This window comes from Pantherophis guttatus, chromosome 5 (genome assembly GCF_059756535.1).
Source record: "Pantherophis guttatus breed Tessera chromosome 5, ASM5975653v1, whole genome shotgun sequence".
NCBI lineage: Eukaryota > Metazoa > Chordata > Lepidosauria > Squamata > Colubridae > Pantherophis > Pantherophis guttatus.
The window spans coordinates 86177316-86192698 of record NC_142067.1 but is presented as its reverse complement, the minus strand read 5'-3'; the positions used below and the strand labels follow the sequence as shown (position 1 = coordinate 86192698).

Below are 15383 nucleotides of genomic sequence, written 5' to 3'. Positions count from 1 at the left end.
TTGAATACTTAATTTATAAAATTCAGTATTAATTATTTTAAAAAAAATATACTGCTCAAAAAAATAAAGAGAACACAAGCAGAAGACATCCGAGATCTGAATGAATGAAATAGCCTTATTAAATACTTTGTTCGTTACATACAGTAGTTTGCTCAAACAACTAAAGGGAACACAAAACTACTATATGTAACGAACAAAGTATTTAATAAGGCTATTTCATTCATTCAGATCTCGGATGTCTTCTGCTTGTGTTCCCTTTATTTTTTTGACCAGTGTATATGCATGTATAAAAGTATACATGGTGTGCATTATAGACTGGAGTCATGGGACTAATAAGTGTTAGAAATTTTTTTAAAAGGAGAAAGTAAACAACAGGCGTAGGAAAGCAAGCAGGCGTGTTGGACTCTGTAAATAAATTCAGGGTTATGAATAATTCAAGACTGAGCAGGAATTCTTTTTTTTCCATTTTATTACTTATATTGAATTAATATTCCATCTTTCTTGTTATATGTAAGATGGACCTCTCGAGTTAATTTATAAAAAAATGATCCCATTGTGCTGATCTGAAACATGTATATATGTATATGTGTATATTTGTGTATAAATACTAAATGTCCATAATAATAATTGTGTTGCGTAAAAAAAATGCAGAACAAGAGTTAATTTCAAGGAATATTGTTTAATTTCTTTTAGATAATTTTGCACAACAGTTACAAAATATTTTTTTACAGAGATAGCATTAGCCTTGACTCGGAAGCTAGTTATGGTCAAGTTTGTTCCGGACAGGAGACCACCTATTTTGGAAAAAGCAAAGAACTACTTCTGTGATATTGCCATGAAAATGAGATGGATATGTCCATGCAGTGTCCAGGAAATCAAGTTCTACTTGAAGGAAATTTTATTTTTAGTATTTATAAAATAAGACAATTTGGAAAAACCATTAATGAAAGCAAGGATTAAATCAACCATCACCTCAGCCAACCCAGGTAATTTGAAGAAACAAAATAATATGTCTTAATCTATGCATGCATAATGAAAGACTGCATACTTTAACCATAATACTCACTTCCATGTGTGTTTTGATGTCTCAAAATATATGATACAACTGATATTTAAATGTGAAGGCTGATTGGTTGTTCCCTATGAAAAAACTGTTTAAATATGAGCCAAACAAAGAAAAAATCCTTGAACTACCAAGGCTTCTGAAGCAAACCATCCAACAGAATTATCAAAGGTAAGCTTATTCGTTTTTTCAAGTTATTGTTCATTTTCATTATTTACAGAATAAAACTGGAGTCAAATCAAGACATATATACATAGACATATACAACTGACATATAAGCACAGTTTTTCTTCTGAAATGGCAAAAATGAATCAGCTAGTACTTTTATATTTAAACACATTTCTCAGTATTGCTTATTTTATGTTTAAAATAAAGAATCTAATAAAAGCTTTGAGCTTCTTAAACAAGATACATTTCTGAATTTCAATAATACTTAAATTCACATTGTGGGAATACTCAAAATTTGCTTTTGAGTTATTGACATTTCTTTATTCATCCTTAACATTTAATTAAGTGCTGCTTGTTTCACATATTTTCCTTATTCCTTTCAATGATCAAGCAGGCTTTAGTTTAAAAGTAGCATTATCAACAAGTTATCTAATGTTAAATTTATATACAATATATTTTGTGGGTTCATGAATTCACAAAAAACTACAGATAATTTACGTTTTATGCTTTAACTTATAGAACCTGTATATAGATATTACACAGGCAAGTTCAAAGGCAGGCAGATCACCCTAATATATTCTCTTATTGGATGTCATGGAAATCTTTATTCTGTTTATTCAACACAAACACTTTAAAGTTAGTAGTGACAAAATGATGGCTTGGTTTGTATGTCCTAAGCAAATTTTGTCAGAAATAGAAACAGAATTGAATTCAGGAAAAATCTTGAATTTTCAGGATGTGAAATATATTAGAAATAGTCTTCAGTATATGATCTGAGAATGTGTTGGTTTTGTCTTAAAACCAAGGAATCATACTGTGTTGTATCTTGTATCTTGTATACATGCCAAGATACAACTTCAGGAAACATCCACTATAATTGCCTTTTTCCGTGAACCTAACAAATTAAGCACTTAAAAGTTCATTAGTTTAAATGGAAAGGGGATATTTTTCCTGTTATAACTACAGCAATTGTTATTCTACAGATATAATATTCTCCTTTACCCTTAAAAATTAATAGTTTTAATAGTACATCGAGGAAATATAAAAATATATATTTTAGGCTTCATGCTATCATAAGATGAACATATTTCTTTTTATGCTGTAGGATTTTTCATGAGAAAGATGGAGAGCTGGACTTTGGTTATGTGCCTCTTAAGTACTACATTTGCAATCCCAGTAAGTCTTCTTAAGTAATGTAATCTCAAAGTATTGAATTAACAGTTCATGACAAGTGAAAATGCATGAAATAACTACAATGAATACTAAGGTTTAACATCTTTTACCAAATTTGGGAATAGAAAACATGGTGTCCCTCACATTTCCTGCACATCCCAAATTTATAAATATCAGTATTTTATATAGGCTTTTAAACTGCTTCAAACAGGAGCTTCAATACTGTTTGAATAGTAGCTCTTAGTTTGTCCTGGTCTAAGACAGTAATAATAAATTGTTTGACCTCTTAGTTGCCTGCCATCTTTAGTCCCTAGATAATTTTAGCCTATTCTAGGCTAATAAAGATAGCATCTGGAAATCAGTACTTCACTATTCACTGATCCTCCTGCCGCCCCCCCCCCCCCCCGCCCAAGAAAAAAACCCTGACTGGTCACAATACTATTAATTGATAAGGGGGGTAAGATTGGAAATGGCAGAAGAGTAAACCAGAAAGGTCTGGAGTATGTAAAATGAACAAAAGGTGGGGAGATAGAAATTGGGAAAAACCAAGAGGATGGGTACAGATAGAAGAAAGACTAGGGCTGTATCTCAGAAAGAAATGTTGGTCTTTGGAAAGCTCAGGAAGAAAAAGGGAGTATTTGCACGTAAAGGATAAAATTAATCAACGGTGGAGTTCTGCTGAGAAGACTGTGCTAAGGAGGAGCATTAGTACTGATATCAACCTACAGTAATATCTGTATATTTTTTCCTTTATACACTTTGCTTTATATCCATATATTTTGGGATTTATACATTCCTTCTATAACGATTGTGGTTCCATAAATTGTTTCCATTTTAACTTTCAGAAATAGGGGTTTTTATCCAATCATTCTTATTAGGGCATTGAATTTTATAAAGGAGAAATCCATGGAAATTACAAACACTTAGTTGGAAAGGGCAACCTGCTCTTCAGAGCAGAAGCCAATGAAAACACACCAAGGAGACGCTATTCAATTTCCACTTGAACATCACCAGTGAATGTGAGCCCATCACCTCTGAGGAATTGATTCCATTGTAAAATTTCTCCTACTTTTAGGATTTTTTTTTTTCAACATTCAATTAGAATTTGTCTTCTAGTAACTTAATCCTATTATTCTGTGTCTTGCATATTGGAATGACAAATAACAGGTCTTAATCATTTTTCCTCGTGCCATCCTTTCAAATATTTGAAAAGCATTATAAGCCCTACCAGTTCTATCTTTTCATGAAATTCTAGTTCCTTCACTCTGTTTTAAAGGTTTGGTTTTTAACTCCCTCTTGCTGCTCTTCTTTAACTCTTGCTGCTCTTCGTTAAACCTTTTTTTTGGGTCTGAATCCTTTTAATGTGCAACATCTAGAATTAGACCCAATATGGGAGGTAAGATCTGACCAAAATGTGGGTAAAATTCACAACTGCTATTTTTCTTGCTCATCACACTATTTAGCTTGTAATCGACCATTATTCCAACATCATTTTCATGAATATAGTTACCAAGACAAGTAGTCCCATACTATATATTTTAATTTTTTTCTGAATTAGTCTGTTAAATTTACTCATTTTTTCCATTTGTTTAATTTATTAAAATCATTTTGAAATTTAGTTTTGTCTTCTAAGATAATGATAGTTTGTCCACTTTCATGTGATATTTTTTCATACAAATCATTCATCATATCATCTTTAAAGTCTACCCATTTGACTTGTGGCACACAAGTTGATATTTCTCTCCATCCAATGAAGAACCATTGATAGGCACCCCGAGTACTATTTTCAAACAAGCTATATACAGGTACTGCTCGACTACAACCACAATTAAGTCCAAAATTTCTCTTGCTAAGCAAGACAGCTGTTAAGTGAATAACATATTATGACCTTTCTTTACACAGTTAAGTGAATAACTTCAGTTGTTAAGTTAGTAACATGGTTGCTAAGTGAATCTGGCTTCCCCATTGACTTTGCTTGTCAAAAGGTGATCACATGACCTCAGGACATTGCAACTGTCACAAATATGAATCAGTTGACAAGCATCTGAATTTTGAACATATGATCATGGGAATGCTGCAATGGTCATACGTATGAAACACGGTCATAAGAGACTTTTTCCAGTGCTGTTGTAACTTCACTAAACAAACTGTCCTAAATTGAAGGCTACCTGTATGTACATGATACTTTTTTCAAACACTTTATGAAATACAGCATGAATGCTATTTCCTCAATTTACTAAAATACTTGCTTGGTATTCCCTCAATCTACTAAAAATGTTACACAGTCAAAAAGCAAGGTAAGGTTGGTCTCAAAAACCTTATCTCGATAAATCCTTACATTCTGGAAACTTATCGTTTTCAAGGGGATTACAAGTCAACCATTCTGTTGATAACTATATTGAACCAAAATGAAAACTCCTTTTTCCACTTTTTAATGCTACGAATATTCGTCCCCTGCAATCACCTCACACTGTATCTGTTCTGTAGGATTTGTTAAAGATAAATACTAAAGGCTCAGCCATATCAACAGCAAGTTATTTCATTACCCTGGAAAGTAATTCAACTGGTTTAAACTTATCCAAAGTAAACACATTCTTTAATCATGTATCTATTAATTTCAGGCTTTTATTTTGCTGCTTCATCTTGTTCTTCACAGTTGCTTGGTGGAATATATACCCTCCATATCAGCCTCCTTGCCTAAACAACCTAAAACCAAAAGTGATGCTTTTACAAGCAAGTTTCTCAAAGAGCTCTCTTTATCAAGATTTAGTGAGATGAATTATTCCCATTTGGGACTAATACATCCCAGTGTACATAAGAGTGGAGCCTTTCTGATCTTCTTTCTAATAGCTTTCTTGTGATCTGGCTAGGAGACTGCATTTTTCTTTTATAAAGAAGATTTAACCCGGTTATTTACCGTACATAACAATATCTTGAATCTGGGAACCAGCTATTACAGTTTGTTATAAAAAAAAACTAAGTCAAAATATGAGTTGAATATCTCTGCCTTTCTCTATTACCTTTCATCATTTTGCTTCTTAACTCAAAAGCAAGAATTAGTTGAACAGATCTGAGAAAAAAATAATTAAAAAACTGTTTTTGGCATCCTTTTATCAACATTTGGGTTTCAGTTTTCCTGATACTACCTCTAAAGTCCCAGTTATATGTATGGTAACTTCTTTCTCTTCTAATATAATATATATCTTTTTCTTTTCAGATATTCTTAAAGGAAAATTTTGTTCTACTTCTTTCTACCATCTTATGCTGTTCATGTTTCAAAAAAATATTATTAATTTTGCTAGAATCCCACACTCATAGCTCCTTGTTGTAATAGAGACTCCTACTTTGAATTCTTTTTCCTTTTGAGTTTTCATCTCCAACTCCAAAGTTCAGTTTAAATGTATTTTATTCATGTTTGAAATACTATAATTGAACATTATTTGTCTTTTACAATATATAATTTCAGATAGTAACTTCACCTTTCTTGGTTGTCTAGTTTAAAGTATATACATGTACATATATACATTTAAAGCAGTACAGAATTTGGCTTATTATTATCGTACAGAAGAATGCAGCTATCTCAATTTATTCAGCCCACTAAAGTTCCAGATATACTTACTGTTGGATATCTTAAAAATTGGAATAGGTTCTCTCTCACACTGTAAATATCTCATTTTTTTCCAGCTACCACAACATCCTGGTTATATCAATTTCAGTTATGAGGTAAAAAAAATGAAATTTTGTGTTTTGCTTGTATTCATACATGTACAGTAAAGGATTAGAGAGCACAGGATTACTCAAAGCGAAGTCTAATGTTTCTCTTCAACTGACTTGATAACTTTTAGCAAGGAAGGGTACAATGAATTTATACAACCTTACCTTCAGGTGAAATGATCAAGTACAAGATAGCTGAAACTTTTACTGTTTATGCTGGGAAACAAGGAGTGTTTCATGAAACATATGCTAAACACTCTATGTTCAAAATATCCTAAGAATTAAAACAGTCTTTCAGAGCATTCCGTGCTCCTGAAATAAAACACAGTACATTTCATAGTTTTGTCTCAAGTTTCAAATAAAACCTTGGAGTACTGAAATCCAAATAATTTTATTTACATATGCATTGTGGCTGACATACTGCACTAATCTGCTTTTTTAAAGTGTTTGAAGCCATGGGGATTCGGAGGGGAGATATTTGAAGATGCTGTTTCCACTTACTGAAGTTACTTGAAGAGATTAGGAAAGCAGATTTTCAGAGATAGAAAACAGGCGAAGTTTTTTATGGGTCAGGTGATAGGTAGCATGTAATTATTTCCTTTTTTGAAGGGGGGGAGAAAATTAGGATAAAAACAACAACCCAGAATCGTTTTAATTTCCCATTGTTCCCATGGCACAATACCCCAAAATGTTCCGAATTAGTTTCAGTGGAATATGGAATTGAAGTCATTTTGAGTTTTATTCACTCAGCATCACACTCCAAACATTCTGAAAAACATTCCAACTGTCTTGTTTTATCCTGAATTTAATTTCTATACATCTATTAGCTGAGCAAGAGCAAAGGAAGATTTACAGATATCAATACTTCAGTAAGGTGACCGTTACGTTAGTTTTAGGGGTAAATAAAGAAACTTGGAAACTAAGAAGATTTCCAATCTTCATTTGTCAGTGAGTTCATTAGGGTGGAGTGTCTAATAACATTCTGAATAGTCCTCCAACGCCCTAAGATTTTAACCACCTGGATTAAATGCTGTTTATGAATAAGCTACCAATGCATTCCCCTCCTATCTCTTAGTTGTTTATATCTAACATTCCTTCCATTACCAGCATTCCCACAATCTCTCACTTTATCCATAGGCTATTGTAACTGGAAATAAAATGTGATAAATAGACTTTGTTCAAGCAATGCAATGGTGGCTTTTTTATACAAAAGGAAAATAATTAACCAATGCTTAGGTACATACAATATAGGCTTTTAATTAAAATCAGTCCACTACTATTTGAAAATGATGCGATTAACTACCTAAATGAAATATAATTTACTAGTAGATATAAAATACTGGCAATATGCTGTAAGTTCTAATTCTGTAGCATGTAATATTATTAAAGACATAGAAATGTAGCATGGAATATTTGTAAGTGATACTCGGATGCAATAAGAATGCACTTTAATAAAAACTTGTTACTCTAAAAACAATTGCACATTTTATACAGTCTGGATTCACAGACTACATTAAGCCAAAATAATAAAATACCACTGTAAATTGTTTATACATTATATTTATATCTAGCCTTATTTTTAGATGGTGCATATAGCATTCCTTTCTCCAATATTTTCCTATAGTAACAACTCTGTGAGTTAACTCAGAATGAGAAGAAATAGTGGTCAACCAGTGAGTTTCCATAGCAAAATAATGCCTTGAACCTAGATTCTCCATCCTTATCCAAAACCTTACTACTAAACAACACTGATTGAGTGTGATGCATGAAAGTCAGGTTTGTTAGATTTCATAAATTATGCTTGTTTTTGTATCTTCTAAGGTGATGACACCTTTGAAATGGTTTCAGAGCATAATTGGACACCAGGTATGTCAGATATCTTGTCTCTTATGAGACATTAATGATAAATTCGTAACAGTGCCAATAATGGAGACAGAGATGGGATATACAGTTTATCTCAGATATGCGTAATTCCACATTGTTCTGTTTGTTTAATATGCCCTAAAATTCAGCTGATTCCCAAGGCCATGAATTCCAAATCTATATATATAAAAGAAAAACCACTCATGCATTAAACACGAAATCTCCAGAACCATAAAGCCTACAAACTTGAAATTTGCCACATATGTTCCTCTTGGCTTCTAGGTGCTCACTAAGAAAGGATTTTTCGAAATGACCATCAGAGCATTAGTATTTCCTATATTATTATTAACATGCTCTGATGCTAATTAGTTAAACGTTCTACTCCCGCTCCCAACTTGAAAATAACTCTGGAGAGAATGGGATAGCATAGGATAGGCTTCTGTGGCACAAGCCTCATGGAAAGAAGAGGCTAGAAAGTCTGAGGGAGAGAAGGAGATAGGATAGGAGACTTTCTGTGGGGCAAGGCTGAGGGAGAGAAGGGGAGAGGAGAGGCTTCTGTGGGGCCAGCCTGAGGGAGAGAAGGGGAGAGGAGAGGCCAATTGTAACTACTCATTAATTTTCAAACTCTAAGTGTCAATTTATCAAGCCCCATCACATAGTTTCGTAGCGAAGCACGGGTATCCAGTTAGTATTTATATATTTTTGATTCATTGAGTGTGAAAAAGATTTATTATAATCTCTATCATAAAGGTCTAAAACAATTTCTTTAAACTACTGCAAACAAAATTCTTTTGATATGCCAGAAATGTAACTGTAAAACAGTGCCAACTGTTTCCCCGCAGATTATGAAAGTACTGACAAAATTGATATGATGCTGTCATAAGGCCTACTTGACCCTTTTCTCCTGATAAAAATAAGAAATGGTCTTCAACACAGTACAAAATAGGTGGCCCAACTGATTCTACTCACATTAGTTTTGGGCACTCAAGTTTTCTTATGCATAATTAGAGTTCTGGTCAAAACTGTAAAGTACTTCAATCTGGAATTGATTTTCACATGTTCTTTGTCTACATATGTGTATTCCTGATGCAATCAACCTAATGCTAGTAGAAACAGAAACAGAAACCAGAAACAGAAAGTATAGATAGTCCTCAATGTACCACACTCAATTTGGACCACAACTGAATCCAAAATTTATGTTGTTAAGTGAGCTTTGTCCCATTTTATGACTTTTCTTTCCTCATTTGTTAAGTGAATTACTGCAGTTGTTCAGTAAGTAACACAGTTGTTAGGTGAATCTGGCTTCTCCATTGACTTTGCTTGTCAGATGGTTGCAAAAGACAATCACATGACCCTGGGACACTGCCCACCATCATACATGTGAGTCAGTTGTCAAGCATCTTAATGTAAACCACATGACCAAGAGGATGCTACAACAGTCATAAGTTTGAAAAAGGATCATAAGTCAGTTTTTTCAGTGCCGTTGTAACTGTTGTAAGTTGAAGACTATCTGTAGTCAAGCAATATATAACAGTGATGCTGTAGGAGAAGTTAGTAGGTATAGTTAAATAACATGTGATCAACTCATATTGTATAATAATAGTTGTTACAGCCACTATACTTCAAATAGCTGAATAAATCATTAACTTTCTTGATGCTGCAGGAGTACAATTTATAGAAATATTTGTATAATAACAGTATTTTGTGAAAAATATTAAGCTGTATGATTTGTAGTAGTTGACATTCTTTGCACATGAATAATCTTAAATTTTTCTCTCATTTCAGTATCCACGTTACGGCTATGAGCCCATGGGAGGGTGGATGCACCATAATGCAGGACCAATGATGCAACCACCTCACTTTCATGGGGTCCATGCAATACACCCAGCTCTCCATCAAAAGCAGCCACATCAGCTTCCTCAGAACCCACAATTGCAGCAACCAGGCCTTAATGCATTTGTTCCACTAAATGGGCATAATGCATTAATTCCACACTATCAGCATCCACTTCAACCACAAGCAGGCGAGCATCCAATGCAACCCCTACCACCAGTAAATCCAATGAACCCTCAGCAACCAGGGAATGCCAATCAGCCCATGTACCCACTACCTCCCCTTATCCCAGATACACCTCTTGAATCATGGCCAGCTGACAAAACCAAGAAAGAAGAAGTGGTAAGTAATCTTTACTATAATATTGCAATTTCCAGAGGAGTAGCTATGTGAGTCTATTTCTCCCTATTAGAGATTAACATATTTAAGGACCATGGCAGCATCAAGATATTTGTTATACATCTGAAAATAAATTATATGTTAAATTGTATGCGTACACACACACACATTATCTCTTTTATTTCTTAGTCAACACACAAAATATATATATAGTGATTTTATGCAGTACAGGTACTCCTTGATTTACAACCATAATTGAGCCCAGAATTACAGTTATAAATTGTGGCAGCCGTTAAGTGGACCACATCCAATTTTGCTTACTAACCACCAATTTTAATGGTGGTTAGTAAGCAAACCATGTAGTTGTTAAATGAACTCTTCTTCAATTTTCTTCAATGGGTGTTTTTTTGCTGGAAACTGGAAGCAAATGCCACTAAGCAGCAAAAAAGCTGAAAATTATGGTCACAGGAGTGCAGCACCCTGCAAAAAGCTGTAAATGTAAATGCCCAAAACACAATCACATAAGTGCTCAAGGTAGTGCTGGTATTGCAGACATCAGAGTCATAAGTAGCTCTGGGGAGATCTGTCATAATGGCCAATCTCCCTAAGAGACCGGGCATTAAGTAAAGACTACCTATAGTTAGCACTCTTTCCTGGGTTCTATATCATAACTGGTTCAACAAAAACAAACAAACCGCACCGGTTACTTATTTAACATTCAACATTTCTATTTATCAACTCAATTGATTTCCATTATTATTGTTTGAATGATGCCAAATTCAATGAAAAGAAATGCTATAAAATAGTTCTATCTGTCATTTAGTTCACTTCAGAGGAAAACAACTCCCCTTCCATGACACAACTCTATCTTTGAAATTGTATAAAACTGTATCTGTTTCCAAGGCTTTGTTGCTTTATAAACAGTACGATCAGACACCTTGTAACTCATGCCACTTTGAACATGGCTTATGACTTTTATTTTAAAAAAAGAGAACTGGCAATCCCAATTATCACAGTGAGGTTTCTCATAACTAAGAATCAGATTTTAATTTTGTCATCTTGGTCTTACTTTTTCTAGGATTAAACAATGAAGATACCAGGATTAAAGAAGTGAAGATACCAGAATAATGCAAGCAAAGCAATAATTTGGATACTGTTACATGCTTTCAAGAGTCCAAAGTTTTTCTGCAGTTAGTAATAAAAGTTTCCATTAATCCAGATTTATAGAATTATAGATAGAAGCAGATAAAAGAAGAAAACAAAAATTGTTCAGTAATTGTGGAGGTATGATTTTTGAGGTATAACCAATAAAGTACTATAGCATCATTATAGTGGAAGATTGTCTCTTCTGTCAAAGGGGGAAACTGTGCTGTTGTTTATATGGCTTATAAAAATTTATATATATATATATATATATATATACTCATTATTCTTAACAAATAACACATAAAACACATTAAAAAGCAATGATTCAGTAACATAAAGAATCATATTGTTTAATATCAGGCACAAAGCTAATATCTTGTTTCAAGTCCAAAAATATATAATTGGGATTTATTGCCTAAAAGATTACAAAAATATAGTTTTTGTGTGTTAAAAGACAAAAAGTTGAAATGAAAATAAAAATCAAAGTCAAAACAAGAAAACAAAATCTGCAATTATGAGACACTTTAGCTGTTAATCGCAAATTAAAATATTATTCTAATAGAAATATTGCACATGCAATACTAATTTCATTAATACACTCTAAATTAATGAATTTAAAAATGAATAGGTTTTCTAAAACATTTGGTAGAAGTTCACCTCCTACCCGTATTTTATCTGAGAACCCTGAGTAAAGAGGGGGAGTGATGATTAATTATGAAGCAACTATTGATTGCAAGCCAGTAATCTTCCTTTTGCTGATGGAAAAAGCAGATCTCCCTGCAAGAAGTTTAAAATAACACTGTTCCTAAAAGTTAACCTAATCAACACCGCCATACATTAATGCAAGAAAATGCTAATGAAAAATAACCATATCAGTCAAATTCAAATCACAGATGAGATTCTTCATAATTCAAAGGAAGAAAATATCCTACCCCAAAAACACCTGATCTCAGAAGCTAAGAATGTCTGGGGTGTCTCTGTCAGCAAGCGAACTTTTAAAAAAATCTTATCTGGAATCTGTTCTTAGATAGTATCAAGTGAGAAAGGAAAGGCATCAAGCAACATGCTTTAGTATTTTACCTACGTTAATATGTTGTTTAAGATATAAAAGGAGATCATGAAAAAAAACTAGTCTACTTGCTTCTAGGGGGACATTAACTAATTGTCTGTTTTGGATTGAGTTGTGGTAGCCAGATAACTTGCCATATCCAAAGACCAGCACAGCTTTGGGGCCACAATGTAAAAGGTTGAAGACCTTTCACACATGTTAACACTTAGCTATTGTGAGTATTAATCTAAGTTCTCCCAAGTGAAAAATTAACCAATATTTATACACAAGTCTGTGAGCTGGATGCAGCTTAAAGACAGTGATTGGCCTAAAGTCAATTTGGTTGGTATCGTGTTTCCAAAATTAAAACAGATTTGAAAAGACGCTCTTTGAACTCATGGGTCCTCAGAGAGACTTGAGAAGTAGCAGCCAAAAGTGAGGCAATGCAATCAAAGCACAAGAGATAAACAGAAAAAAAAGCCCAGTGATTATAAGATAAGGAAAAAGATAAAGGACAATAAAACATAGTCCATGCCCAATTCCTCATGATTGTTAGATGTTGCTGAAAAAATATACTGAGAGAATCTTTCCCTACAAGTCAAGAATCTCTAGTGGTAATTTCCTCTAATGGAAATATATAGAGCATTTGTTTCCACTGTGGATAGTTTCAGCCCTCGATGGAAAAACTGCTCTACTAGAAAAAGTCCTGTCTGTAATTTATATTATTCTACTTCTGCTATGCATTCAAAGGAACCAAAAGAGAGTGTTCAGAGCAGGGGTGAAATCCAGCAGGTTCTAACAGGTTCTGGAGAATCGGTAGCGGAAATGTTGAGTAGTTCACAGAACTGGCAAATACCACCTCTGGCTGGCCCCACAGTGGGGTGGGAATGGAAATTTTGCAATATCCTTCCCCCAGGAGGGGAGGGAATGGAGATTTTGCAGTATCCTTTCCCTGGAGTGGGGTGGGAGTGGAGATTTTGCAATATCCTTCCCCTGCCATGCCCACCAAGCCACGCCCACAGAACCGGTAGGAAAAAAATTTGAATTTCACCCCTGGTTCAGAGTACTTTGCAAGTACATTCCAAGATTTTACGATTACCATCAAATGCTGATCTTTGAAGAGCTTTAGGCCATAGAGGCGAAACTCCCCAACCTTTTAATGAAAGCAGCAGAATGTTCAAAGTTCTTTTGTGCACTGGGAACCTGTTTTCCTCTTTTTTCAGGAAATGACTTAAAATATTATCTGAAAGTGTGGAGAGCTGGGGGTGTTGCAAATACAAACTGCTCCTTTATTGTAGTTTTGTCAATAGATATTTCACTGGATTTAGCTGTTTCTGTTTAACTTTGCATCACTTTTCTCTTTTCATCATCAGAGAAAATCAGATTTTCTCTGATTCTCTCTCTTCTATTCTGCTGTCCCCAGGTACTGCCACAGTCACTATCCAGTCTTTTTTTTTTTTTTGTCTTTCTTATTGACAATTGTTAAGTCTGTTTTTTATCAGGGCAACCTGATCTACCCAAATATGGGACGGAGCATACCACTTCCACTTTCATCTTTCAGCCCCAACCCAGCAGCCTTCGCAGGCAGTCTCTTTTGTGACAAACTATTTTTGTGTTAAATCATTATATTTACTGACAAAGAAATAAAGGGAGACTAGTATAGATCTATTTCAAACTATTTAGCTCTCGTCAGCTAGCCATACCCTTCTGTGATTCGAACCTGGGATTCTGGGGGGTTATGTGGCAGATACTTGTGTCTTTGAATTCTAAACTCTCAAAGCACTTCACCTTCTTCATTTTCTATTACTTTATTTATTTATTTTGTGGTCGCACCAGTTCTTCCTTGCAGGCAAATGGTATTTCTTGCAGATGTTCCAGTGCATCATTGTTATCATGTCTTTGTTTGTAGTTAACTGCTTTGACAGTATTTCCTCCACTGAGTTTCGACTAAGATCTTCTTCAGTCTCATGATATATTCACTTCAATGTGCTTCATGTCAATTCGAAAGATGCTTAAATATTTGTAGTCATCTTTTTCATTAAGATTGTTGATTTTATTTCTATATGGCATCTTGATTTCTTCAGTTTTCACTATTTTTCCCCTGCCTGTGTTAAGAGTGGCACATCTTTCTAGTAAGCAACTTTTCTTCCAGTAATGCTGCAACTGTTGGCCCTGGTTGCTCAGCAACAGACCTCAGTCCTATTGTCACCAGATGTCCTGGAATGCCAATATTTAGCATGATCCTGGGTGACCCAGACGACAACCTGTCTAGTATAGTTTTCTGTAAATTATCTCTCAAGATATTGTTTATGGTAAAGACACTCTTTGTCTGGCTATTATGTCACACAAGTAGTCAATGTACACAAATTTAATAAATAATCAGACAATCCATGAGTCATTGGGTTACCGTTTCAGAGATATTTCTTTACCTAAACAGATAAATAAGAATGATCATGCGTGGGCAAAAAAGCAGCAACAGAAATTGAATCAAACTTCCTGCTGGCTTCTCGGTTGACTGTGAGAAGCTGGCAGAGAGTATCAAAATCATGGATCATGTGACTGTGACAGCACAGTGTTGCTACAGTGGCCATAATTTTGCCAGTGCAACTGGCCTGAGCAACAATGTGCTGAGTTTTGAAACTTCAATCTCACAGGAGTAATGGAGTTGGACACATTCTTTAAATTAGCCCATTTGAGTTACTTTAATTCAAAAATTGTTGCCATATAATGCACCATTTTGTCTAACTGAAAGTTACAGGACAGTTTTAGTTGCATATAGATATAAACAAATCATAGAGTTGGAAAGGACCTCAGAGGTCCTTTACCACAAACAGCTGTTCACTGCAATGTCCATTAGGCCATCTGTGATAAATGAAATTCCAACCTTTGAAGACCACCAAATGAAGTAAATAAAAAATAATAATTTAAACAGAAGCAGGGAAATGGGAAGAAAAGCTTTTATTTTCCTACTTACTTGTTAATTGTAATTAGTAATATAGATATTTGTAAAAAAAAAAAAACAACAACTAGGGGAGT

The 15383-nt window shown here is 34.2% G+C and overlaps 2 protein-coding genes across 7 annotated transcripts in view; one reads left to right on the top strand and one right to left on the bottom strand.

Annotated features, from left to right (window-relative positions):
• ARHGAP6 (Rho GTPase activating protein 6) overlaps positions 1-15383 on the bottom strand; it is a 292968-nt gene that overhangs the window by 76537 nt on the left and 201048 nt on the right. The gene's annotated exons all lie outside the window — the stretch shown is intronic.
• Positions 1188-11479, top strand: AMELX (amelogenin X-linked). 2 transcript variants are annotated; one of them, XM_034435489.2, is made up of 6 exons: positions 1188-1234; positions 2337-2407; positions 6089-6127; positions 7940-7984; positions 9767-10156; positions 11232-11479. In XM_034435489.2, exons 2-6 carry the CDS (start codon positions 2345-2347, stop codon positions 11235-11237), a joined length of 543 nt encoding a protein of 180 aa, XP_034291380.1. In that variant the 5' UTR covers positions 1188-1234; positions 2337-2344; the 3' UTR covers positions 11238-11479. The 2 variants fall into 2 exon arrangements, with proteins under 2 accessions (XP_034291380.1, XP_087727704.1); XM_087871578.1 differs by lacking the exon at positions 11232-11479 and having other exon boundaries at positions 9767-10207.